Here is a 25,752-nt window from a genome sequence, read left to right on the forward strand (position 1 = left end):
GAAACAGGAGCTTGGAAGGGTGTATGTGAGAGCAAGTGGATGCCACAATTCTACATTTTTTGAAACAAGAGTCTCACTCTATCACCCAGGCTGGAGTGCAATGGCACAATCTTAGCTCACTGCAACCTCCGCCTCCTGGATTCAAGTGATTCTTCTGCCTCAGCCTCACGAGTAGCTGGGATTACAGGCATGTGCCACCGTGCTCTGCTAATTTCTGTATTTTTAGTAGTGATGGGGTTTCACCATGTTGGCCAGGCTGGTCTCCAACTCCTGACCTCAGGTGATCTGCCTGCCTCGACCTCCCAAAGTGCTGGGACTACAGGCGTGAGCCACCGCGCCTGGCTGAGAGAAATTTATTGATATAGATAGCTTAGCTGGTGTTTTGTTTGTGAGATGGCGTCTTGCTCTGCTGCCTAGGCTGCTGGAGTGCAGTGGTGCGATCTCCGCTCACTGCAACCTCTGCCTCCCAGGTTCAAGCAATTCTCCTGCCTCAGCCTCTTGAGCAGCTGGGATTACAGGCGCCTGCCACCATGCCCAGCTAATTTTTGTATTTTTAGTAGAGAGAGGGTTTCTCCATGTTGGCCAGCCTGGTCTCGAACTCCTGACCTCAAGTGATCTACCTGCCTCGGCCTCCCAAAGTGCTGGGATTACAGGCGTGAGCCACTGCACGCAGCCACCACGATTTTAAATAGAGCAGTCAGAGAAGGGGATATTTCAGCCAGGACCTGGATGAGGTAAGGAAACAAATCATGTAATTATTGGGGCAAGAACAGCAAGTGCCTATGCCCTGGGGCAGCAGCTTACTTAGCATGTCGGAGGAACAGGAAAGAGGCTGGGGTGGGGCCCCGGAGCCCACTGTGATGACTGTGACGTCCATGGGTGAGAAAGGAAGACATGAGGGGATGCTGAGCAAAGGCCGTGACCTGGCTTTGTTCTTCCAGAACAAGAGAGTTTAGAAGACTCCACAGGGAGGCCACTGCCAGGGATGGGAGGGGCCTTGGAGGTCCCAGGTGGGATGAAGAGGCCCAGAGGAAGGCAGGGTAGACCCTAGGTCACACAGCGAGATGACCCCCCCATTCTTCCCCCTAGAAAGCAGTCCCATAGCTGATGGGCAGATGGCCAGACAAAGGCTGGGAGTGGCAGACATGGCAGCCAGTTGGCCTCTGACCGCCAGGCTGAATGTGTGTGTAGCCCCGGCTGCTCCTCCATGGGCCTGAGACCCTGGCGAGATGGGACCTGAGAGAAGAGAAAGAGGGAGGGAGGGAGGAGGAAAAGAAAGAGGTGAAGGAGAGGTGAGAGGGCTGGGCAGAGCTCCCCTGAACCTGGCTGGAGGAGTGACCACCGCTCTCTTACGTGAGCAAGAGCAGGTCAGTGAGTGTGCATAGGTGGTGGGTGTACAAGCAGACCTGTTAATTCCAGAGGCCTTGGGTAGAATCGACATGCAGGTGCACAAATCCGGGCATGAGACACACTCCCTGGGCTCAAATTCACCTCTGCTCCCTCCCAGCCAGTGACCTCAGTCAGGCCACCACCTTTCTGGGTCTCACCTTCAGTGGTGTGCTGATAAATGTTTAACTGGCTCTGAAAAAGGGGCCAGGGGAGCCCTGATGTGGCATGTTTGCTTTTTTTTTTTTTTTTTTTTTTTGAGATAGAGTTCCGCTCTTGTCGCCAGGCTGGAGTGCCGTGGCACCATCTCGGCTCACTGCAACCTCCGCCTCCCGGGTTCAAGCGATTCTCTTGCCTCAGCTTCCTGAGTAGCTGGGATTATAGGTGCCTGCCACCACACCCGGCTAATTTTTGTATTTTTAGTAGAGACGGGGTTTTGCCATGTTGGCCAGGCTAGTCTCAAACACCTGACCTCAGGTGATCCTCCTGCCTCAGCCTCCCAAAGTGCTGGGATTACAGGCGTGAGCCACTGCACCCAGCTGTGTTTGCTCATTTCTGTGGTGTAAACACTCCCCCCTGGCTGAGTTCAAGCTGCCCACATCATGTCCCTGATGGGCGTTGGAAAGGGATGTGCAGAAACATGCCATTGTCCAGTGTTTCTACCACACAAATAGATGCCACTCACCATAGGAACACAGATAATACCTAAACACAGCAAAATAATTAGAAAGTGAGGACTTTCGAGCAGTTATTACCTTTGTTTCTGATTAATTGTAAGCTGATATTTAGTTTTTAACAATGGTTGTATTTTACGACCAGCTCACACACCATTCCTGAAATGTTAACAATGGACTCTCATGAGCCGGCCCGAGCCAGCGCCAACATGCCAACAACCTCGTCTGTAAAATGAAGATAAAAATAGCAGCTCTCCAGGGCGGGTGGGTCTGGGTGCTGGATAGCACGTGCAAGGTGCTTAACGCCACACCCTGCCCAGAGCGGGCCGGCCTTGGTCAACACTGGGCCCTTGTTTCAATTAGTCAAGGCAGAAATGATTTCCTCACATCTAGAAAAGGAATGTTTCCTGCTGGGCCTGCCTCCAAGGACCTGCCCGAGATCAGATCCGAACGTGGCAGGAGGGAGATTTCCAGTTGCATCCGGACTGACACATGTTAGGAGGAGGAGGAATTGTTTTCTCTGTGCTTGTCTGTGCTAGGTGGGGAGCGGACAGAAAGAATCAGAAGAGAAGTTGCCCCCTGTCCCGTCAGTGGCAGATCCTGTTCATAGGTCGCTCTGTTTAAAGGACAACCTGCGCTAGGGAATCAACAAGGAGCTCCAGATCCTGCCAGGATAATGAAGACAGGCTTCCTCGAGGTGGTGGCGTCAAAGCTGGGCACTGAAGCGTGCATCGAAGTTTACTGTTACAATAATACTTAACATCAATAATACACACTGAAATATGAACTTCGGATCTTACCAGCAATATGATATAATGGCTCATGAGGCATCTGATGCTTAGTGTTCCTAATAACCGCCGTTAGTATCATGGAGCGCTTATTATAGGCAAGGCCCAGGATGCAGACCTGACATATGCACAGATGATCTCATTGGATTCTGTTCTCTTCATTTTACAGAGGAGACAATAGAGGCCAAAAGAAGTGATGTCACACAGCCAGTGCGCGGCTGAGCCAGAATTTAAACCCCAATTTGGCAGACTCCAGAGTCCTTGCTCTAAATCACTCCACAGACTGCCATGCTGGGAAGGGGGAAGGTCCCAGCTGATGTTCCCAAGGTCAGGGAAAGTTCAGGGCCTGTTGAGGACAGCAAGGAGACAGGTCAGGCCATGGCCTGAGGATGCTGAAGAGGAAGTAGCGAGAGACCAGGCTGTGGAGGGAAGACTGGGCTCAAAACCAGGACAGGATTTGGTGTTTAGAAGGTGACAGAGAACCACGGCGCGCTCTCTCCACCCCGCCCCCCAACACTATGGTGGGACCCTTGAAAACAGCCCCTCCCCAGGGGGGTGAAGAAGGGCTGGAGGGATGTGACCCAGACCTTCGCCAGACCCCGGCCATCATGCTCCATTCTCCCCTCTTGCCCGCAGTGGAGCAGGAAGCACAGGCCCCTCCTAGCTCTTTCAACCCCTCCTTGGTTTCCGGCTGCTCACTCAGACGGGCAGAAGCCCCCAGGACTGCGGGTGGACTCCTGGCCGAAGCTGGCACGCCCCATCCCCACCCAGTGGCCCCAGTCTGATGAACTTGCCCAAGCACCTACGTGCCCTTAGCTCACCTGATCCTCCCCACATCCACCCCCATCTTACAGCTGGGGTCACTGAGGCCCCAAGAGGTGGAGGAAGTTGCCCGAGATGACAAACCAAATTAGGAAGGCACGGTCTGGACCTGCCTGCCCCTCAGTGCCTTCCCTTGGGACACAGCAGTCCAGGGCCAGGAGGGACGTGAGATCCGCCACTGCCGCCCTCCCTCTGCTCAGGACAGACAGGAGGGAGGACCCCTCCTGACCCTCTGGAGGTCACAGGCTATGGAGGGGCCTGAACGCGATCAGGGTAGGGACGGGGAGGGGGCTGAGAGAATGTTCCTGGCAGAAGGGACGGGATAGGCGAAGCCTTGCGCATGTGAACCGTGTCCAATGGGGACACAGAGGCCAGCAGGCAACTCTGCTGAGAATAAAAACCAGCCTGGGCTGGGCCTCCAAGCTAGAAGCTTCCCCTGCCCACCACCCCGCAATCCCGTGGTCTTTGTTTGTTTGAGGAGAGCTTTCTGGGCAGACTGGCAGCCCCACCCCTGGTTTTGGTAGGGGCGGCTTTCCCAGCAGCTCCCGCGGGGACATCCTGTGGAGGGTGTGGGGAAGCCCTCACTCAGCTCACGTGTGCTGAGCCCACAGGTCTGGGACAATGGAGAGGCAGGGCAGGGAGCCAGGGCCAAGCGGGCAGGGCCGTGACAGCAGGGAGGGAGGAGTTAGAGCAACCCGCCTGCCTCGGGGTCTTGGGCCAGGGCCTTACTCCCTCCTCCTCGCCGGGCTGGCAGGAGGCCGTCAGAAAGCCAGAAGGGGTGGACGCGTGCTGTCCACCTCTCATAGCAGCCCAGAGCTCAGAACCCCCACGGGGACTCGGTGTCCTGGTGGGCAGCCCCAGGACCCCTATCCATGGTCAGGGGAGCCATCCCCATGGCACACATGGCCTGTATGACCCCAGAAGGCAGCTTTGGAGCAGGAGAGGGCAAGTCTGGGCTTGGGGGAGCCCTGAGCCCCCACTCTGCGGCCTTGGAGCCTGCATTCGGCCCTTGCCTCGGCCTGGGCTGAACCACGGCTATTTTTACATGGCTGATCTGTTATTTGGAGAAGACTCGCCATCCTTCACATCCTGTGGGCAGGGAGGTGCTCAGGCAGGCATGGGTGGGGCGGGGGCCAGGATCTGCCATCCAAGGGACGGCCTAGGCTGGCCAAGCTGACGGAGAATGCTCAGGACAGATGGCCCTGTCAGCGCCTGAAAGCTCACCACACTCAGACTTCCCGGTGGAAGGACGGGAACCACCTGCTCCGTGATCCCCTGCTCAGGATGTAAACCCTGTGTTGGCCTCTCAGGTCTCAGGGTGAATGAGGTTTTGGGGTTACCCTTTAAACAGAAGGGCCTTGGGGAACAGCCACAAAGGCTGCCCAGCTGTGCCTTCAGAACCCAAGTCTGCTGAAGCAGGAGCCACTGGGCTGGTTCAAGACGGGAGGGGAGAAAGGCCAGAAGGAGACTCACCCCGCAAAGCAGAGGCACTGTCTGGTTTCAGTCTGAGCTGGCTCTTCCTCTGTCCCCACTCTCCCTCTCTTCCCCCATCCCCATCCTGGCACTTCCTCGTGAGCCCACAAACCCCAGCCCGGAGTAGCCTTCAGCTTCCTCTGCTGCCCCCTCCCACACTTGGTCCCAGAATCAATATCCTGAGACACACACACACATCTTTTTGTTTTGTTTTGGTTTGAGACGGAGTCTCGCTCTGTCGCCCAGGCTGGAGTGCAGTGGTGCGATCTTGGTTCACTGCAACCTCCACCTCTTGGTTTCAAGCGATTCTCCTGCCTCAGCCTCCTGAGTAGCTGAGATTACAGATGCCCACACCACGCCATAAAAAACTTATGTATTTTAGTAGAGACGGGGTTCACCATGTTGGTTCAGGCTGGTCTCAAATTGCTGACCTCAGGTGATCCACCCACCTCGGCCTCCTAAAGTGCTGGGATTACAGGTGTGAGCCACCGCACCCGGCCTGCTCTATTAATTTTGAATTTGAGTTTGTCTTCAGTGGAAATTGTCCCCTGTGTCCCATGCAGGCTCTGGGTCATGAAGAATTCACTGGCCAGGCCCGGTAGCTCAGGCCTGTCATCCCAGCACTTTGGGAGGCCGAAGGCGGGCAGATCACAAGGTCAGGAGATCGAGACCATCCTGGCTAACACGGTGAAACCCCGTCTCTACTAAAAATATAAAAAATTAGCCGGGCGTGGTGGTGGGTGCCTGTAGTCCCAGCTACTCGGGAGGCTGAGGCAGGAGAATGGCATGAACCCGGGAGGCAGAGCTTGCGGTGAGCCGAGATTGCGCCACTGCACTCCAGCCTGGGTGACTGAGCGAGACTCTGTCTCAAAAAAAAAAAAAAAAAAAAAAAAAAAAAAAAAAAAAAAAAAAAAAAGAATTCCCTAAGGAATGGTTTGGGATTTGCTTCTGCTGGGGGTCCCTGGAAACACAGGAGGCCTCTATGGGAAAGGCAGTGGAAGCCCCAGGCCTGTACGGAGCAGGGGCTGGAACTAGGCTTTCTGCATAAAGCCAGAGCCACGTGGGAAATGCCCATGCTTGAAATGGAACTGTACCAGAAAAACTACCCACCAGCCTGGGGACACAGCTTGGAATCAGGAAGCTTGAATGGAAACAAAATCACCCATGATTAGAATGAAGAAACCCCAGGCCTGGAAACGGAGCCAGGCGGGCGTTCCTTTGAAGAATCTGGGTGATGTGTTACATGGAAGTTTGCTGCGCTATTCTCACTATTTTTTATGTCTGTCTAAAATTTTTCATGATAAAAATGTTTATATTAAAAATACTGTAACAAGCTTCGAAGACATTTATCTGGTCCCTAAACACTCTGCATCACTTGGCTTCAATTCTAGCTCCCACTCCGGTTTCTGAGTTCAGCTCTCTGCTTCTGGCATCTGGGAATTTCCCTGCTAGCTTTAGCTGTCAAGCTCAGCTTTGTAATTTAAACATGTTTTCTTGGCATATTTTATCTAGCTTGGTGGGGAGAGGAGGGCTTCACACATCTACTCGATCTCATGCACTGACTACAAACTCTGACTCATCCTTCAAAGCCCCATTCAAACGTCTCCTCCTCAGGGAAGTGCTCTCCACCTGCCACCAGCCAGAGCTAGGTGCACACTCTCTGCCAGCCACCCAGGCTCCCACAGTCCCCGTGTACCCGGGCGATGACTTGATGATACGTTTTCTGCCCCCATAGATAGAGCAAATCTACCTGAGGACAGGAACTGAGTCTGGACAGAGCCCAGCACACAACCTGCCAAGCAGTAGGTTCAGTGGCAGCTGCTTCTTTAGGTATAGGCCATGGGGGTTCCTGATTTCCCAAAACAGCAAAACCTATGAGCTGTAATTGTGTGTGTGTGCGTGTGATAGAGTCTTGCTCTGTCACCCAGGCTGGAGTGCAGTCTCTACCTCCTGGCTTCAAGCAATTCTCCTGCCTCAGCCTCCCGGGTAGCAGGGATTACAAGCGCCCGCCACCACACCTGGCTAGTTTTTGTATTTTCAGTAGAGACGGGGTTTCACCATGTTGACCAGGCTGGTCTCGAACTCCTGACTTCAGATGATCCACCTACCTCGGCCTCCCAAAGTGCTGGGATTACAGGCATGAGCCTGGCCTGTGAGCTGTAGTTCTGCTGTAGGCTTTCACAGAGACTGAGCGATGGCTCCTGCAGGGGGCCAGGGGCCAGGTCCAAACCAGCAGCCGTCTAATCTGCAAAGGGGCTGCTGAAAGTGGGCTCGTCCTCAGCAGTTTTTGTGCCAGTCCCAAGAGGGAAACAGCAGGGGCAAGCCCAGGCCTAACCCTCAGCCACCCCCTCACTCCCTGTCTCCCGGCCCAGCAGCCCCTGGTGCCCACAAATAAGCAGGCAGCCCAGCTCTCAGCCCCGGCCCTTTGATCTGGGCAGGCACCAACACCTGGCTGGCGCCCTCCCCCTGGCTCCGACCTTATCGGGCCTGGGGAAGGCACAGGTGCCTGGGACACAGGCCAATTAGGTGACTTTCCTAGTTGTCCACTGAGTCACATCCTGGTCTACTCGCCTGGCTTCTTGGCTTAGGTGGCCGAAGGGGTGAGGGCACCCTAGGGGGGCCATGCCAGCTGTGCCAGGGGTACGTGACAGGTGAGGGCCATGGTGTACAGACTAGAGGGTCCCTGAGAATGCTGGAAATTCTCACCATGGCCCAGAGGCACCCACCCTGGGGACACGGAGATGCCAGGCATCCAGGCCCCCCCAGGCCCATGGGCAGCAGAGGCAGAGGCCCAGGCCCAGGTCCCTATTCCAGGCCAGCTACTCTCCACTGCCAGCCCTCCAGCAAGCCATTTCCCTCTCTTGGGCCTTCGTCCCTCTATCTGGTAAGTGAAGCTGACAAACGGAGCCCGTAGGGTTGCTGGAAGAATGAGACAAGATGATGCCTGTGTGTGCTTTGTCCACCTCCAGCCAGGCCACCAGGGTGAGGAGGGATGGAGTGACTTCTCTTTCATGAGCTCCAGAAGCCAGCCTGGGACAGAACCGCGGAAAGAACCAGGGAACCTTCACACCTGCCTTGAGCCAAGCCCCCCACCCCCCACCCCCCGCCTGGCCCGTGACCCTCCCACCGTTCCCTGCACCTCCTGCCCCTCTTCCTGGGCTGTGCTGGCCCCGACCATGCTCAGTGGGCCCTAAATGGAGGACGCGTGGGGTAGAGCCTTGCTCCAGATGAGGCAGTGAGGCCGGGACCAGGAGGGGGATGAGGCTGAGGCCAGGTCCCCAGTGCGTCAGGGGCCACACAGGGCGGGGGATGGGAAGCTAGGCCTTCTCCCACCCTTTCCTTGCCAGCCTGGCAGCCCACTCCTTCCCACGCGCCCATGTGACTGGAACTCCATTTCCCGGCTGAAGTGCTTGGTCACTGCGTGCGCACAGCCCAGGGGGCTAGAGGAACCTGTCTCAGGTGGCAGGGCAGGCAGACTTATTCTGGCCCAGCCAGGGAGACCCAGGAAGGGGTAGGGGAGGGGTTGGGCTCATGGCCTGGGAAAGCATGATGTCTGCCAGGGCAGGCACCTGGCCACCTACAGGGGATACTGGACCACACAGCCTTGCCCCATCCTAGCACAGTCAAGTCTCACCTGAGCCCAAGAACCATCGCAACCCCTCTCTCTGAGCCCCAAAGTCCCCATCTGGGCTCTAAGGACAGCTAGGAAGGGGGGCGAGGGGAGGGGCTGTGGCATTCTGCGAGCTCGGGAGGCATTGTGCATACTGGAATGCCACTTAGACAGGTCAGGCAGGTTCCTGGACAGAACCAGCTCACTCCACCCCCTCCCTCCCAGGAGGGCCCAGGCAGGGGAAGGGGTTCACCGACTGGAATGCAGACCATGGGGACCTCATCCTGCATCTGACTGGGGCTCACAGCCGGAGGGACTCCAGGGCCAAGGGCCCAGAAAAGGCAGAACCCAGGCTGGGGCCACACAGCACGACTAGAGCAGAGTCAGGACCAGGACTCCTGCCCCCATCCCTGGGTGGCAGCACTGGCCTTAGTCTCTGCCCGGGCCTGAGGGGTGCTGCTAAGGGCATTGCCAATATGGCCTCAGCCAGTGGGAAGGCCAGGAAGCCAAGGGCCCAGCTCCCACAAGGCCATGTCACGGGGAGGGCAGGCAGAAGGGAGGCATGTTCCCCTGAGGGAGGGGCTGGTGGGCTGCCATAAGTGGTGAATAGCCTGCCACACTAGCCCAGTCTAGCTTCCAGCAGCCTGGGGGCTCAGGCCCTGCTCTGCCAGCCCATCAGAAGCCTGGGCCCCAGGGAACCTCAGGCCCACATCCAGTCCAGGGCCCAGATTCTCAGGCGCCTGCCCCAGGCTTGGGAACCACTCTGGGGCTGACTAGGTGGAGTTTTCTGCCTTGTCACCTAAGAGGTGATTCCCAGGGTTGATGGTATTAGAAGGAATGTGGGGGAGGGTAGGAGATAAAAACAGGGTCACCACGGCTCTGTTGGCATTGCCCAACTTACTGAATTAAGGAGCTCCCTGCACCAGCCTCAGGAAGAAACCTGGATCCATCACTGGGTCCCGACGAGGCCCCAGGACCCAGAGAAAGGTCACCTCTGCAACCTTTGCCTGCACTCTCCTTTACCTGCCATAGCCTCTCGGGGCAGGTATGATTCATTTTGTTACACAAGAAAAGCAGCAGAGGCTCAGAGAAGCAGTGCCATCGGCGGGCTGCAGCAGTGGGACGGGGATGCAAAGCCCACTCTCTTTCCAGGAGTCAGGACCGGGGAAGACAGACCGGGTGGCAGATGACGGGCAGCAGGACAGAACCCGTGACGCCAACACCTGGGTGCGGGGGAAGGTGGGAGGTGGGCCTCACCTGACTGCAGCAGGCCGGCGCCTCGGTCCTTGACCCCAAAGTGCTGCTGGATGTCCAGGAGGACGCCTGGAGGGAAGACAGAGGGTGCTCACTGGCCCAGTCCGATGCTGGTGTCCCCACAGACCAGACCAGCCTCTTTCCCGCCTTGCAGGGCCCAGCCTGGCCGCATCTGCAGAACTCCTGCTCTGCTGCAACCTCTACCCCGCCTAGGTTTCCCAGGCTTCCCTCCTGCCTCCACAGGGACCTCCTGTCCTCAGCCTATTCCCATCGCTCACAAGGGCCTGAGGGGCAGGGAGAGGCAGGGCTCCTCTGTGGTCATTCTGCCCCATGGGCAACCACACCTCCTATCTGCCAGCTCGGGCCTCTTCCCTACCTGTGGCCCAGGCCATGGAGCAATGCAATAGACATAGGCCTTTCCCTCAGGGGGACCAAAAGCCCACGTCCCAGAGAGCAGTGGGGGGCCCTGAAAGCTGCGGGGAGCCCTCTGGCCTGGGAGGGGCAGCCACACTCACTCTGGTTCACCTGCACATGTGCACAACCACATTCGCACACACCCCCACACACGTGCACACACATGCGCGCACACACACCCACACGCACGCACACCCACACGCACACACACATGCTCTCAGCCCAGCTGCCCTCAGGATTATAACTGGGCCCCCCATTTTCAGATTCAGGCCTGGGGTACAGAGGGAAGAAAGCAGGGCTCCAGGCCCGCCCACTTTCTTGGGAGAAGTGAATTTCTTGAGGCCGCACCTGCTCCCAAGCCCAACTACTTTAGGGCTTTGCATGTCACGGGGTGGGGGCAGCAGCCGGACCACCTAGAAACCACCCACAGCTCCAGCAGACTGGCAGAGCCATGGCTTCTGGGGGACAGGCGGGATCTTGGACCCTCTACCCCTCACAGCACTCAGCCAGGGTTCCTGATTAAACACAGCCCCCATCCCCTCAGGCCTCAGGGCCTCCGCCTGCATTATCTCTGAGGACAGAAGGACCCAGGCCACAGGCCAGAGCCCCCCAACCGCAGCACATCTGCAGTGAGAAGGGACGGGGGAGGGGGAGGGGGAGGGGGAGGGGGAGGAGGAGGAGGAGGAGGAGGAGGAGGAGGAGGAGGAGGAGGAGATGGCCCTGCCTTTGGGGGCCCCACAGGCAAGGACAGAGGCCTTTGGGGGACTCCAGAGCTCTTCATGATGACGATGATGATGGCAGCATTGAACAGATGATGGTTTGCCTAATTGAGCATTAAATGCCTGTTTAATCCTCACACAGCCCTAGGAGGCTGGTACCAGGATCCAAGTTGACAGATGAGGAAACTGGAGCATAGGAAGTTAGGCCATGGGCTCCAAGTCACACCACAGGGAAGTAGGAAAAAGTGGAATCTCCAGGCCCTGTATGAGGATCCCGTTGGCAGCTGGGACTGGGGGTGCAGAAGGAGTGGGGGGTCTGGAATGTCACTGTCCCTTCCGAGACCCAGGTTGGGATGCTGAGCAATTTCCCGGAATACAGGAGCAGACGGGCGGATGTCCTAGCAGCCTGACAGCCAGAGAAGCTGTCTTCCTCCTTGTTAATGTCCTGAGTGGACTGACCATAATTACCCGTAATGAAGAGGCTGTGTGAGGCCCAGTTAATGACTTAATAACCAAGGCAGGCTGTGGCTTTGCCTTGAAGGTAGAAGCCGGGGCCAGTCCTAGGCCTGTGGATGGCGGGGCCAGCAAGAGGGACCTCTGAGGTGCCCCGACCCAGCCCCAGAGGCTCATAGCCCCACAACCCATTCCTTTCTGGGTCAGGACTCTGCTCCCCTTCCTGACATGTGGGTTTGATCCCATCCCTCTGTGGCACAGTCAGTCATCTGGGGTTCCCCTACATCCAAGGCCCTTCATGAGACCACAGGGTGCAGGTTTGGCCCTGCCAGCCCTGCCCTCCAGCCTCCCTTCTCAGGACACCACCCCTCCACTAGCCACCCCAAGCTACTCATGACCCCCTGACTCCTCACACTTCCTCTTCTATCCTGGTACGACTTCGTCAACTAGGCTCACTCCTGCCACTTCTTCAAGGCCAGTTCAGATGCCTCCTGTTCTGGAATATCTCCCCCGCTTGCTCCCCTCCCACCACCCTCAGTAAGTTAGTTGTCCCCACTCTCCCCCGTCCAAACTCGTTTCACGCTGGGCCCACCAGGATGAGTGGGAATGCACAGGGAATGCACACAGAAGCCCAGCTGGGAGCAGCTCCTGAGCTGAGTCACTAGTTACTGCTTCCTGCTAAGTTCCAAGGAATGCGTGAGGCTTTGAAGATGGTACAGATGCTGTCCTCACTATCTGTGCTGGTATTTATGATTCTCATCCCACTTTATATAGGAAGAAACCCAGGCTCTGAGACATGAAGTAATTTGTCACACAGTACATTCTGTTTTGGAGGTGAGATCTGAAACCAGGTCTATTGCCAAAAACCAAAGCTTGTTCTCCTGCCACGCTGCCTTCTGCATGGTTTGCTGGTATCCTCCAGGGCAGCACACACACGGCCCACAGGGACTTCATATGTGGGCGAATGTGGCTTCATCCTCCACTAGACCACAAGCAAAGCAGAAGCCGTGGCGGGTCATCTCCAGGACCCAGAGCAGGGACTGTCGCGATTTTGGTGTTGGGTGGACAAGAGGATGGGCAGAGGCAGGAGGAGGCAGGAGGTTCCCATCCATAGTCCAGAGGAGGGACATGGGTCTGCAGTAACTGCAGGTTCTGTTTCTTGGAGGGAGACCATATCAAAATAGCCATCATGATGACATCCTGTGTCCACGGCAAATCAAAGCACTCTCGCTTCCTCCCGGCAGCACATCCCAGTCATCCAGCTGCACACTTCCCCTCCGATGACTTCAAGGTCCAGGATTTGCCTCTGCCTCCAGGAAGCCTTCCCTGACCTCCTACCACATAGAGCTCCTGGTAGAGGGAGAACACTCCTCCACATCCAGTTAGGCATCTAAGGTCTCTGGGAAGTCCTGGGCAGTTCCCAGGACACAGGAAGCTTTGGAAAACACGGCCTGCCCCCATCCCGCCACCCCCCGGCGCTCAGCCTTGGGTCCAAGGCCAAGCTCCAGGAAGAAGACCAGAGAGAACCTTCCCAAGGAGCAGGGCTTCCTGCAGGCTGCGAGGCCCAAGGTCGGACCCTGTCTGAGCCTTTCTGGCTTGCTTTCCCTCTTCCAGGCCTGGAAGCGGCCACAGCCACAGGAGGGCGAGATCCCACTGGCCGCTGGCACGGGAAGCGTGTGTCACAGCAGCTCGGCAGGTCGCCTCAGATTTTCCTTTGGGCTCCAGCATGGCTCGGGCCCACACACCCCTCCCTTCTTAACCACAGCCTTATTTTTAGTCTCTTTCCTGGAGGCTGAGGTTTGGTGGGTCACAGGACGGGACTCACGCCCAGGAGCAGCCTCCCACAGCTCGGGCCAAGCCCACTCCACCAGCCCTGGAACATGCGAAGTGGGGTTCCTACCCCAGATGCAGACCCCAGCCAACACAGCCACAATGCAGGCCTCTCCAGGCAGCGCCCCAAATCCACAGCCAGAATCATCTCCTGGCCACAGGGTCCCCATCACCCAAGAAAACATTCTGGAACAACATCCATTGACAACAGTTACATAGCTTCCAAGACCCGGGAGGTCTCACCTCTTGTCTGAGGCCACCATCCCCTCCTGTGGGCGATCTGTCTCTCGCCTGGCAGGGAGGCTGCGCTGGGTCAGTCCTTGGCTTGGGCCCGTGCATTCAGCCTCTCCCTGGCTTCTAGCTCCCGGACAGCAGCCCACAAACACGCCCACACCTCCCTCACCCTGGTGGTGAGGACAGCTCTGACTTGTCCCCTCTACCAGCTGCTTCTTTCCTCTCCTCCTTTCACAGGTGACAGCATCTGTTGTTTTGAGACAGGGTCTTGCTCTCTGACCCAGGCTAAAGTGCAGTGCCACAAGCACAGCTCACCGCAGCCTCAGCTTTTTGGGCTCCAGCCATCCTCCTGCCTCAGCCTCCTGAGCAGCTGGGACCACAGGCGTGTACCACCACACCCAGCTAAGAAGTTCTTGAGAGTTCTTTTCCTTCCCAAGTCGCTATTCTCACCTCCTTTCCTCCTCTGAAACCAACCACCTGCTGGAGGCTCAACTCCCAGACACTCTCATCCCTGTTTTCCAGCCACCTGACTCCAATTCCTCAGCTCACCACTGGGTCCCCATTCCCTGAGCGGACCCTGCAGGACACTGCAGGACCCTGGAAGTCAGCCAGGATGCCCCTTCGGCTCCCTCTGCCTCATGAATGGGCTCCGGTGATTCTCCATCTGCTTCATCGCCCAGCCTCCTCCCTGGGCTCCCTGCCTCCAGCCCCTGCCAGCCGGCAGACATCCCTCCTGCTACCTGATCTCACAAGCTCTTAGGAATCTTCTACTGAGTTCTAGATCCTGGCCTGGGCCTCTAGAGACCACAAGACAGTTCCTGGACTCAAGGAGCTAATGCTGTGACCCACTGGTTACCTCTGGCCTGAGAATCGTCCGTCAGTCCTTCAAGATCCACTGGCCCAGACCCCTGGCTCAGTAATGGTGCCAGTAACAACAATGACAGTGCACATATTGACATGTATCGGCCAACTACTTTGTGCCAGGCGCTGTTCTACCAGTGTCGGCCCGCTGGGTACAGCTGCCCACTCACACTTAGCAGCACCTTTGCCGCCCAGAATTCTAGCATTTGAGGCCTCCGTGACCTGGCCCTAAGCCAGCTCTTCTCCCAACCACAGTGCCCACCACACACACATACAGCCCCTGACTCCAGGCAAAGGCGAATGCTGCCAGCCCTGACTTTTCACCTCCCTGGACCCCGATTTCTTCCTGGGAAGATCAGTGGTCCCCAAACCTGCCTGAGAATCCCAATGACCTTTAAGGAGGGTGTGCTTATTAAAATACAGCTCCCTGGAGCCCTCCCCAAACCTGCAGAGTCACCCTTTCTAGATGTGGGGCCCAAGAATCTATCAACGCAGTGCCCAGGTGAGTGGAAACCACCGGCTGGGCTGCTCCGAGCTCCCTGGCATCGCACATCACAGGCCGCAGGCCTCCCAGCCCTGGTTACCGCTGTGCTTCTTCCTGGGCTCTCACTTTCTAGCCATTAAGACCGGCCTCACCTCTAGGACCCAGGTCCAAGGTCGCGTCTACCAGGACACCTGCCACTCTCCTCTGAGGCTCTTGGTGAGCGGTGCCTATAACCTCAAGGACACCCCCAGAACTGGATGGACTCTGGCCCTGACTTACTCAACAGCTTGTCCCAGACACTCACAGTGATTCCCCATCACTGCTGGTCCTTCAGTAGACCCCAGAGGACTCAAGCCCCGATTCCAGGACTCTTGGCCTCTTCCTCCCTCCTCCAGCCAGGCCCAATCTGCTGACATCACAGAATCCTCGAAAGGCCAAGGTGTAAGAAGAACCCACACTGACCTCGAGAGCCCTCAGCTCAGGCCAGCCTCAAATACAACATGCCAACAGCGTGGTCCTGAGGTCTCCTCCTTCCTAGGCAGCCCAGACAGGGCACCTCCAGCTTGTCCCCACATACCCCCTGCTTTCCCCGAGTACAGTATCAGCCCACGTTCACCTCGCCTGAGCCTCTCTCAGAGCAGCAGGCGGCTTAAATTCTCAAGAGCATGAGCTCCAGAACTGGAGCATCTGGGTTTAAATCCTGGTTTTCCCACTTTCTCTGCTGTGTGACCTTGAGGAAATGGCATAACCTCTCTGTGCCAATTTCCTCCTCTGTAATACGGCTTAATTTGAAGACCTGCTTCATTTCATATGGTTGTTGTGAGGTTTAAGTAGGTTAATCCACATACAGTGTTTAGAACAGTGCCTGGCACATAGTAGGTACTCAACAAATGTCATAAATGTTATCATTGGTCATTAACTAGTAGGACAGGACACAGCCCCAGCTATGACTTGAGAACAATGGGGCATTCCCACCTTGGTTTTCTTTTATCCAAAATGGGGGCAGATGCCTGGAAAGACAAGGTCTAGGGATCTGAAGGGATGGGCCCTGATGCCCTTGACCAGTCCCTCTCAGAGGGATCCAGGTCCCCATGTGAGGCCTCAGGGCTGGCTTATGCTGGGAGTCTTACCCCTGCCCCGGCTCCGCTGTAGCTCCCACCCCGGTAATTACAGGGCCCTGAGAACCTGGCTCTGTTGGCCTGGCGCTGGATGGCTAAGGCTGGCAACCCACAGCCCAGCCCCGCCGGCACCCCACCAGCCGAGGGACTGGGCCAAGGCAGTCCCTGAGCCAGTGCCCTGGACTCAGGCACACTCACTCCTACTTATCACTTATCCTACTTATCCCACAGGGCAAGATCCTGCCCCGTCTGCCCAGGATAGGCTATGTGACCTTTAGGAGCAGCCCGCCCCTACTCTGAGCCTCAGGCTGCCCATTGCAGAAGTGGCCCAGAATCCCAAGACATCCCTGCTGGGTTCGTTTCTGAATCTCAACTGGGTTTGTTCTACATGTGCCAGTCCCCTACCCCCATGCCACCCTGCAAATCTGGGTCATTAATGGCAGAGCAGCTTAGTGATCGTCTCTGCAGGATGAGGCCGCCAGCCCAGAGCCTTGGCCCCTTAGAGAAAACACCCCTCCCCACCCAAGACTTCTGCCAGCAGACCCTGCTAGCCCTAGAGAGACACCACCCCGGAGCCCAGCGCGTGCCCCTCCTCCCTGCTGTGTCTCTATGCCAAAAGTGGGCGGGGCCGGGCTGCCGGGCCTCTGGCCTGTGGTTCTAGTCTATCATTTGGGGCCAGCTTTACTGGAACCAGGCTCCCTGCCTTAGCAATTTGGGGGCTTTGTACAGCTACTCCTTCCTCAACTCAGCCTCCCCAGCCCTGTCCTGGCCCAGGGGCTCCCAAGACCACCAGGGGCCAGGGAGAAGGTGGCCACAGCCTTATCATGACCCACAGGGGGTGTGGCCAGTGGGTCACGATATGCCAGCCAGACACAGGATAAGGCAGGGGCCTGGGGAAGAGGGTGGGGAAGAGATAAGAGACCTCAGAATGGTTCTCCTCAAGCCCACAAACCCTCAGCCTTCTCCCCATGTGCTGCTTCAGTAGCCGAGGCGGCCAGGGACTGCTGCTCCCCACCTTACATGGAAGCTGAAATGCAGAAGGTGAACGGGACAGAGGCTGCAGAAGCCAGGCCGAGCTGGGCCCCAGGCTCCCACATCTGGCCTATGTTCCCCACCTGTACCCCCAACGACTCCCCCCCAAAAAAGGCTGTCCACACACGGGTGCTAGAGACAGCTGTGTGACCAAGTAGCCCCACCCCTCCCCAGGCACAGCCTTTTCAGTTTACAAAGCCTCATCCTGCTCTTCGCCTCCCGGAAGCACACTCGGGAACCCCATGCCTGACAGTGAAGGAATCATGAAGACCTCATGGCTCTAGGAGTGGCAGTGGGGACACCCTAGCAAGCGCTCCAAGAAGGCAGAGGAAAGCCGGAGGCAGGAGGACAGGACCCTGTCCCCAGCCTCCAAGCTCTGGCTAGTGCCTCCTTCCAGGTTTGTTTGTTTGTTTCCTGCCCCAGTGCCGATGCTCTACCCTCATCTCCCTCCCTTATGGCCCTACTCACCAACCTCCCAGCCACCAGGCGAAGACCAGGCCCAGAACGGACCGGTGCCCTTCCTCACACGGCCTCACTGTGTGACCCGGGGCAGCCCTATCTGCAGAAGAGACAGGGCAAAGCTGCCACTGTGCCCTCCTGAATGTAGAAAAGCTGCTCTGCCCAGCTTGCGGGTTGGGCGGCCTCATGGTCAGGGCTGAGGACTGGGTAGACAGGGACTACAGCTGACTACATCCTCCCATTTCCTTCCTGGAGACTCAGGCCCTGAGGCTCATTGTGCGCCCTGGTCAGAACAAAGAGACAGCACCAGCCACTGTCGGAGAAACCCTGGTGTCAGTACAGAGGCCTGGTCCCTCACCTGATCTGTCCAAACCTACCAGTGCCCTTTCAGCCCAGAAGGACGTGCTTTGGGTCAGGCAGGTATGAGTCAACCCAAGTCTCAGTCAACTGAGTCTGTGACTCAGTCAACAGGGCTCCAGCCTGGGGCAGTCTCCTATGCATGCAGGGGTCCCAGGTGTGACCCAGCTCTGCCCCTCATGGCTAGAGGGGGATGATGAGCCTCCATGGGGATAGGTGCTATGATGGAGACGGAGCAGACTACAGTTCAAAACCAGGAGTTAGGCACTCGGTTCAGCCCAGAGCACGGGAGAGGGCATCCTGGAAAGAGGACACTGCTGAGACCCACCAGGGGCAAGCTTGATTGGCTACTGCAGCTCCTGAGAAGCAGATCTGGTTGTCCTGGAGAAGGAAGGTGCAGGCAGAGCCAGCGACCAGCAGACTAGAGTTCCTGAGACCAAGTGCCCCACACCATCCTTGGGAGTAAGACACCGACAACAGCAAGAGAGGGACAAAAATCATCTCTCATGGATTCAGGGATCAGAGAGAGTCAGAATTTGCCTCCAGTCACACAGTAAAGCTGGCAAAGGCTGGCAGAGCCAGGAACAGGAAGCTCAGCCCAGAAGACATTCGGAACCCACCAGGGAGCCCAGCCTCAGAAGCCTAGGGATCGGGCCAGTGTCCTACTGGCCTCCCTCCCTCTCATCCCCCTTCTACCTTCAAGATTTCAGGCCCCTACGGGCAGAAACAAAAGCCACTTCCTACTGCAGAAGGATCCGGGGAAAGGCCAAGGAGCTCCTCCTCTGGGCAGCTCTGAACAGAGCAGCCTCCCTCGCAGAACAGGCTGTCACCTGCAGACCTGCAGCCTTCCTGCCTCATCCACCCCATGAGAAACAGAGGCACAGGCCGGGGCCATCACTGGTCCAGGGCCCCAGATGAAGGTACTATGTTTTAAGGCACTTCCTCTGACGATCAACAACACAGAGGAGGGGCTGGCAGAGCCTGCTGGAAGGTGCGTTGAAGAGGAAGCAGGAGCAAGGAAGTGGGAAGCAGGCAGTGAGTCACAAGGGCGCTGGTATTCTAGGCCACCTGGCCCTTCACCTGGGTGCTGAGCCTGCCAGTCAGACACTCTGGGTGCCCTGCCCCTCAGACCTTAGCTAGGGTTTCCCCACAGGGCAGATGTGGCAGTGGCCAGGACAGGGCCACCTAAGAGGGCAAGGCAGGGGCACCGTTTATCCTTAAGGCAGCCATCCTTATCTAAAGAGACAGCCACAGAGCCACAAGATAGGGCCTAGCTTAGCTGCTACCCACCAGGTGACCCTGTAAAAGACCCTGGGCCTCAGTTTCCCCACCTTTCAATTCTGGATAGACTTAACAGGACAGACCAAAAGGAAAGGCCAATAGGAGAGTGAGCCCCAGCCTGGTGCCCCCTCCTCCTGCACCCAGCTCAGCTGCTCCAGGAAAGCCCCCAAGTCCCCCTCGGCTTGCGTTCCCAGCTGGGTCCCTATGCTCATCGCTCCTTCTGGGTTTGTGTTAGTGAGCAGTTGCCATGGATACCAGTCTCAGCTTCTTTGGCAGAAAAGGACTCCCCCAGGGCAAGGCTCTGCCTTTCCTCAACAGCCCCCACTCCACCCAACTCCAGGTGCCCAGGCTGCCCCCGGCTGGATCAAAGGGAAAGAAAATAGGTCTTGAGAAGAGAACAGGTACCCCATAGAAGTTGGGGAAGGATCTCAGTTCCCAAATAGTCATTCAGCAACCGTAAACAAGGCCAGGGCCAGCTCCCTCTTGCGGGGCCTGGTTCTAGGAGCAAAATGCTGCCACCTACACCCTCGGCTCTGCTTCCATTTCACAGAGGAAAGAACGGCAGCCTGGGCGGCAGAGGAGGCTCTGGCACCAGGAAGCAGAGCTGGTTAGAGGGGGCGTGAGACCCCCGTCTGAGGGACTACCTCCTTCTCCTGACCTGGCAGTGAGGAGAGGGCTCAGAATGCAGAGTGGGTGGCTGCTAGGCTGGTAGGGACCATGGGAGCAGCAGCCATGTGACCTAGGGTAGCTCAAACTGCCTTGGCTCAATTAAACTGAAATTCATCTACCCAAAGGACTCTTGCCTGAGCCAGTAGAGCCTCTGCGTTCCCGGCCACAAGCAAGGGTCATGCCCCTACCTCCACCCGGGGCTCCTGGGGCTGGAGAGGATGCTGCACTGGCTGGTATGGCCCGGCTCCACCCCGCGTGTGACCTTGGCTAAGTGTCTTTGTTCTCTGGACGGCTGTGTTCCCATCTGCACAAGGAGGTGCAAGGAAGGAATTAGAAGAGGTTTCTGGGCTACCTCGATTTCATCCAATTGAAGCAACGCTCAGTAAGAAGAGCAAGCACAGGAGCCTGGCCCTCCTCACCCGCTGAGGCCTGCTACCCTCAGGGAGTTCTCATGGAGCGGAGGAGAGGCCGTAATTAGCAGATTCACCGGGTGGCGCTGGGAATGCTTGCGCAGAGGCAGAAGCTACTAGAGTTCCCAGGACGGAGACCAGCCCTGTGGAGAAGGGAGGGGTTCGCAAAGGTGTCCTGAAAAGGACTGTCATAAACAGAACAAAAAAAACAGAACAACAACAACAAAAAATCAAACAGGAAGGGCATCGTGGCCAGGGGCCCAGCTTGAGCAGAGGCATGAAGGAGAAGGCAGCTGGCACTCGTGAAGCCCTCCTAGGAACCTGGCCCCGTCCCAGGTGCTCGAGATACAGTCTCATTTATCCCACGCAACCCGGGAGGCGGGCGGGAGGGGAATGATCACACAGAAGGCTCAGGTGATGTCTTCAAGGTCACACGGCTGGGAAGCTGAAGAGCCTTGCCTCGAACTCGGTCAGGAAAGACTCTAGACCTGCACTGTCCACTCTAGTGGCCCCTGGCCACCGTGATATTGACATGTGCTGTGAATGGAAAATACACATACTGGTTTTCAAAGACTTAGTATGAAAAAGGAGGCAAAATATCCCATTAACAACACATATATGTGTGTGTGTGTGTGTGTATATACACATATATATATTATTTTTTTGAGACAGAGTCTCACTCTGTTGCCCAGGCTGGAGTGCAGGGGCGCGATCTTGGCTCACTGCAACCTCTACCTCCTGGGTTCAAGCGATTTTCCTGCCTCAGCCTCCTGAGTAGCTGAGACTACAGGTGTGCACCACCATGCCAGCTAATTTTTGTATTTAGTAGAGACGGGTTTTCACCATGTTGACCAGGCTGGTCTCGAACTTCCGACCTCAGGTGATCCACCGGCCTCAGCCTCCCAAAGTGCTGGGTTTACAGGCATGAGCCACTGCTGGCACCCGGCCCTAACAACTTTTATATTGATTACATGTTGAAATATGTTGGATATATTGAGTTAAATAAAATATATTATGAATTAATCACACCTATTTCTTGTACTATTTTCATTCAGCTACCAGAAAATTTGACATGAATATGTGGCTTACATTATATTCCTTTTGGACAAAGCTGGTCTATACTATGAAAAAACAGATTTTAAGGACAGATTTAAAGAAGGAGAGTGGGACCTCCCTTCATTCTCTGGTGGGGAGCTGGGGCCAGGTAGGTACAAACATTAAAGACTGAGCAATGGAGTGTCTACATCCCCGCCTCTGTTCCGGCCGGGCCAGCCAGCAACAGGTGCACTCAGGCCTGGGATGAGCACTCCCCTGACCCTAGCACATCAAGCCATAGTAGTTACCATAGAGATAATAAATATTCCTAAAAACTGAACTTGGGGAAGTGGAGATGGGAAGTCTACCAGAGAGAGAGGGGCAACCAGGCTTATCCGGAGAGGAAACCTGTGTCTGTTGTGTGCTGGGGGTGGGGTGGTGCGTGAGCTCCCATCCCAGGCCAGGAGAGGGAGGGAGGCGCAGCCCAGGCGGGTGTTTGCACAGGGCTTTCCGGGCCTTCCTCCCTAACTGCCCGCCCCACGCCCCTCTTAGCCACCATTCCCCACTTCCCTTACCAATTCACCACAAATTTCCTATCTCATTCCCCCGTTCTGACAATCTAACTCTGAGACCCGCTTAGAGGTGGGAGCAGATAAGCGCCAGCCCGCCCTGATTCCACCCTCTCTGGCTCTGCCCCTGGCAAAGGCAGTTCCCCTAAGAACGTCAAACGGGGTGGTCTGGGGCTGGAAAAAAACAAGTTGGAGAGTGCTACAGTGCCAGAAGTAGTACCATTCATTCTTCAGCTGAGAAAGGGTGGGAAGACCTCCTCCCAGGCAGAGCCTTTCTGTTAGATCTAACACCAGCTTTGCCAGTCACTTTCCTGGGCATCTTGGACGGGGGCTGTACAGGGACCTTAGTCCCCCCATCTATGTATGGAAGCCTTTTTTGAACTGACTACAGGTCCCAGCTATTCTCTGATTTCTCCCCCAAAGGGTGGCACTTACGCTCCCAGGTCCCTGGCAGCATGGTGTATGCACGACAGCAGTTGGCCTTCTTGGGAGGTGCTCAATATTCCTGCTCTCTAGACCAAAGTAAGTGTCTCTTTGGGACTGCTCGACCCAGAAACGGATGCCACTGGTACCCACTTCCAACTTCCTCCAGTGGAATGACAGAGAGCCAAGGGGGTTTGAAAGCAGGAATGGGGGGAGGGGGAAGCCTCTGCCCTCCCATCAGAATTCTTCCCTTCCATTTGACACAAAACTCCATTCAACAGAGGGGGAGACTGAGGCCCGGAGAAAGGCACCAGGTGGTGTGTGGTTTATGCCCGGACTCTCTTCTCTCAACTGCCGCAAAGTTCACTTTAGAGTCTGTCCAAAATAAATCCTTCCCTCTCTCTTCTCTCTCTCCCTGTTGTATGTGTGTTTGGTAGCTCCAGATTTTACTAAGCTATAGTTAGGCAGTTTCTGGGCCAGCATGCCGGGTACACAGTACTGCTCTCCTCCTGCAGGGAGCCCCTACCTATGCCAGTCTGGCCAAAGTCTTTCCCTCTCAAGGCCCCACCATTCCCAACCAGTAGCAGCTCAGTCTAGGGCAAAGTCTTACCCCTAGAGCCACCCCTAAGAGCTGGGGAGAGGAGCCAGCAGAAGGAAATTCCAGAACCACGTGCGTCCCCCAAAGGCCCAATGATCAATCAACTCACAAACGAGCAAACAGACCTAAACATACGCTAAGACTGGCCCAAGGTCACACACCAAGCACATTAGGAGCAAATCCGGGGCTAGAACCCAGTTGTTCTATCGATCCCAATCCCGTCCCCAAGGCTGATTCCCAGAGATGCTCCCTGAGGTTGAGGCTCCACGTCTCTAGCTTCAGAGGCCTGCGCCCTACCCTACTCCCCAAGCACCATAGAGCAGGGGGAGGCGTCTTCAGGCCTCTGTACAGGGCCAGCTGCAAACCGCAGCCTGGGTCCCCAGGCGCCGCGGACCCGCCCCGCCCCTCCCTCTGCTCCCCGCAGCCCGGAGCCTTTGTCAGCCACGCGCTCACACACACAACCGCGCCGCCACGCGCACACACACCCGGTCTCCCTAGCCCACACCCGCAAGGGGCGCGCGCACTCGCCGCACGCACACAGGGGGGTGGAGGCGGCGGAGAAAGGAAGGAACTGACGGGCCATGGACGGACAGACGGCCTGGGCTGGGGGAAGGGAAGGAGGCCCGGGAACCTGCAGCTGGGGTCGGAGGGGGCGCACAGACAAGGAGGCAGAGAGACGCAGAGGAGACTCTTGGAGAAGAGGACAACGGATGAGCCGTCAAGGGCTGGCGAGGACGCGCGGGCTGCTCCAGGGGTGGGGACTCCTCTAACCCTTGGCCCCGGGTGTGTATGAGCGGGGAGCTGGATTGTACCCGTGGGGCACAGAGGCATCCCTTGCCCAGTTGTGCCTCAGCACAGGGTCCGTAGGGAACCTCACGTAGGTCCTAGAGATAGTAGGCCTGGGACCAAAAGCTCTCTAGGGTACCTCCCTCGAGGCGGGTGGTGGGATGGGGTGGGGTCCTGGTCCTCGGGCTGGGTGGGGCCCTCGCTCACCTGCCACGGTGTACCTGTCCAGGTAGTTGAGCACGTTGCCCAAGCTGAGGATGGCGGCGGCTGCCCCCCGCCCGCGGCCCAAGCTGGCCGGTTTGGGCTGCTGTGCGCCGGGGTCCTTTGCAGTAGCTGCGCAGCCGGGGGTGCCAGGGGTGCCAGGGGGTCCGGTCGGGGCCCGCCTTACGCTGCCCGACAGCGTCTGCACCTCATCGTCCGCGGCTGAGACTCCAGCGCCGCCCGCGCCCCGCGCCCCGCAGCAACCGCTACCGCCAGCCCCTCGCTGCGCCCCCCGGCGCCGGCGCCGCCGCTCCGCGTCCGCCTCCTCCTCCTCCGCGCCGCCCGCCGCCGCCGAGGCGCATTCCAGGCACATCATGCCGGCCGGGATCGGGGCGGCGGGGGGCGCGGGGGTCGCGGGGCCCAGCTTGGGCCCGCTCAGCGCGTGTGTGCGCCGCGGAGCCGCCGCTGCACCATCCCGGTCGGGCCCCGTCGGCTCCTGCGCTCCGACCCCGGCTGCGGCGCCGCCACCGCTCAGCTCGATGCGCCGCCGTCGCCGCCGCGGCTCTGACAGCTGCCGCCCGGCCCCGCCCACCGGGCCCGCGCCCAATCAGCTCCGGGCTCGGGCCACAGCCCCGCCCCGCACGTGCTGCCCCGGGGATGGGGGCTCCCGGGCGAGAGGCTGGGGCGGCAGAGCCCCTCCCGCTAACTGGGGCGCAGTCACGCTGGGGCCGCCCGGCCGTGAACGCCCGCGGGGAGTGGGAGAAGGTTTGCTCTGGCTACGGAGCTGGGAGCAGGGTGGGGTGCTAGTGACGGGGCTCCCAGCACCTACTCAATACCCTTCAACCAACCCCTGCCTCGGGCATGGACTGCGAGGGGAGGCTCTGGGAGCCGGGCTGAGGGCTTGAGCCTAGCGTATTTGGGCGAACTGGAGGGAGGAGTCTCAGATAACTAAAGTCAGGGGCGCCGGTTGGAGAGCCGGTGGCTCCTCCGATGCTCACACGTCCCGATTTAAACAGTTCAGGGAGGGCCCAGAACCTAGACCTCCACCAGGCATGATGGGCTGTGTCGCCCATCTCCCCAGGGCAACCCAGATCCAGCCCCCAATTACTCCCGACCCATTCCTGTGTAGGCACCAGGACCCTACCTTTGCGCCACAGAGTGGCCGGCAGCCCCTGCCAGGGAGAACCAGGGCTCTGATCGGCGCTCAACAGAAACAGGATATTCAGAGGTGCCCTTCTCTCCTGAGGGACCACATCTCCAAGCTTCAGACTTCCAGGTACATGCTAGCGAGGGTACAAAGCCCCCAGTGGCAGACAGGAGGCTGAGTCCCAGCTCAGCTGTGCCCTGGTGTGAGGCGTGACCCTGAACATGACACCCACTCTCTGGGTCTCTGTTTCTATATCTGGGGGCAGATGGCAGGATGGGATTCAGTCTGGAAATCCATGGGTGGTCACTTCCCCTTGGTGGGACGGGGCAGGGGTCTGCCTCCTACGGAGAGTGGTTGGGGAGCTTCTGTGTTCCTGCCATCTCATCACGGTTTCTCCCCTCCTCAGGGGCTGTGGCCCTGTGATGATCTTCCCCTTCCCTTCTCCCATTCACCTGCCTGGGGCTTTAACTGAAATTAAAATCCTGTACAAAGTGCAGAGGACAGAATGTTAGAACTGGACAGACCCTCAGAAACCAGTTAATTATTCCCTGTGTTTCACAGACAAGTCCTAGGGCACGGATGTGACCCATTACGAACAGGCAGTGAGTCTGTGGCAGGGCCGGAGCTGCCCCGGGCTCTGGCATTATCCCCGAGGGCTGGAGTTC

The 25,752-nt window shown here is 57.6% G+C and overlaps 1 protein-coding gene across 6 annotated transcripts in view; it reads right to left on the minus strand.

Annotated features, from left to right (window-relative positions):
- The window catches only part of SPNS2 (sphingolipid transporter 2), a 40,636-nt gene extending 16,115 nt beyond the window's left edge, over positions 1-24,521 (minus strand). For 2 of the 6 annotated variants that reach the window (XR_004430882.1, XM_033185028.1), the window contains exons 1-2: positions 23,947-24,521; positions 10,011-10,076 (exon numbers count right to left, since the gene is read on the minus strand). Coding sequence is in view for 1 of the 6 variants with exons in the window: in XM_033185028.1 (XP_033040919.1) it covers positions 10,011-10,076; positions 23,947-24,316 (436 nt within the window). In the remaining 5 variants the exon portion in view is untranslated. The remainder of the gene's footprint in view (positions 1-10,010; positions 10,077-23,946) is intronic. The other 4 variants (XR_004430880.1, XR_004430878.1, XR_004430881.1 and 1 more) reach the window with 3 other exon arrangements.
- Between the last annotated feature and the right edge of the window lie 1,231 nt (positions 24,522-25,752).

The sequence above is a fragment of the Trachypithecus francoisi genome, unplaced genomic scaffold (genome assembly GCF_009764315.1).
Source record: "Trachypithecus francoisi isolate TF-2019V2 unplaced genomic scaffold, Tfra_2.0 Lachesis_group20, whole genome shotgun sequence".
Lineage (NCBI taxonomy): Eukaryota > Metazoa > Chordata > Mammalia > Primates > Cercopithecidae > Trachypithecus > Trachypithecus francoisi.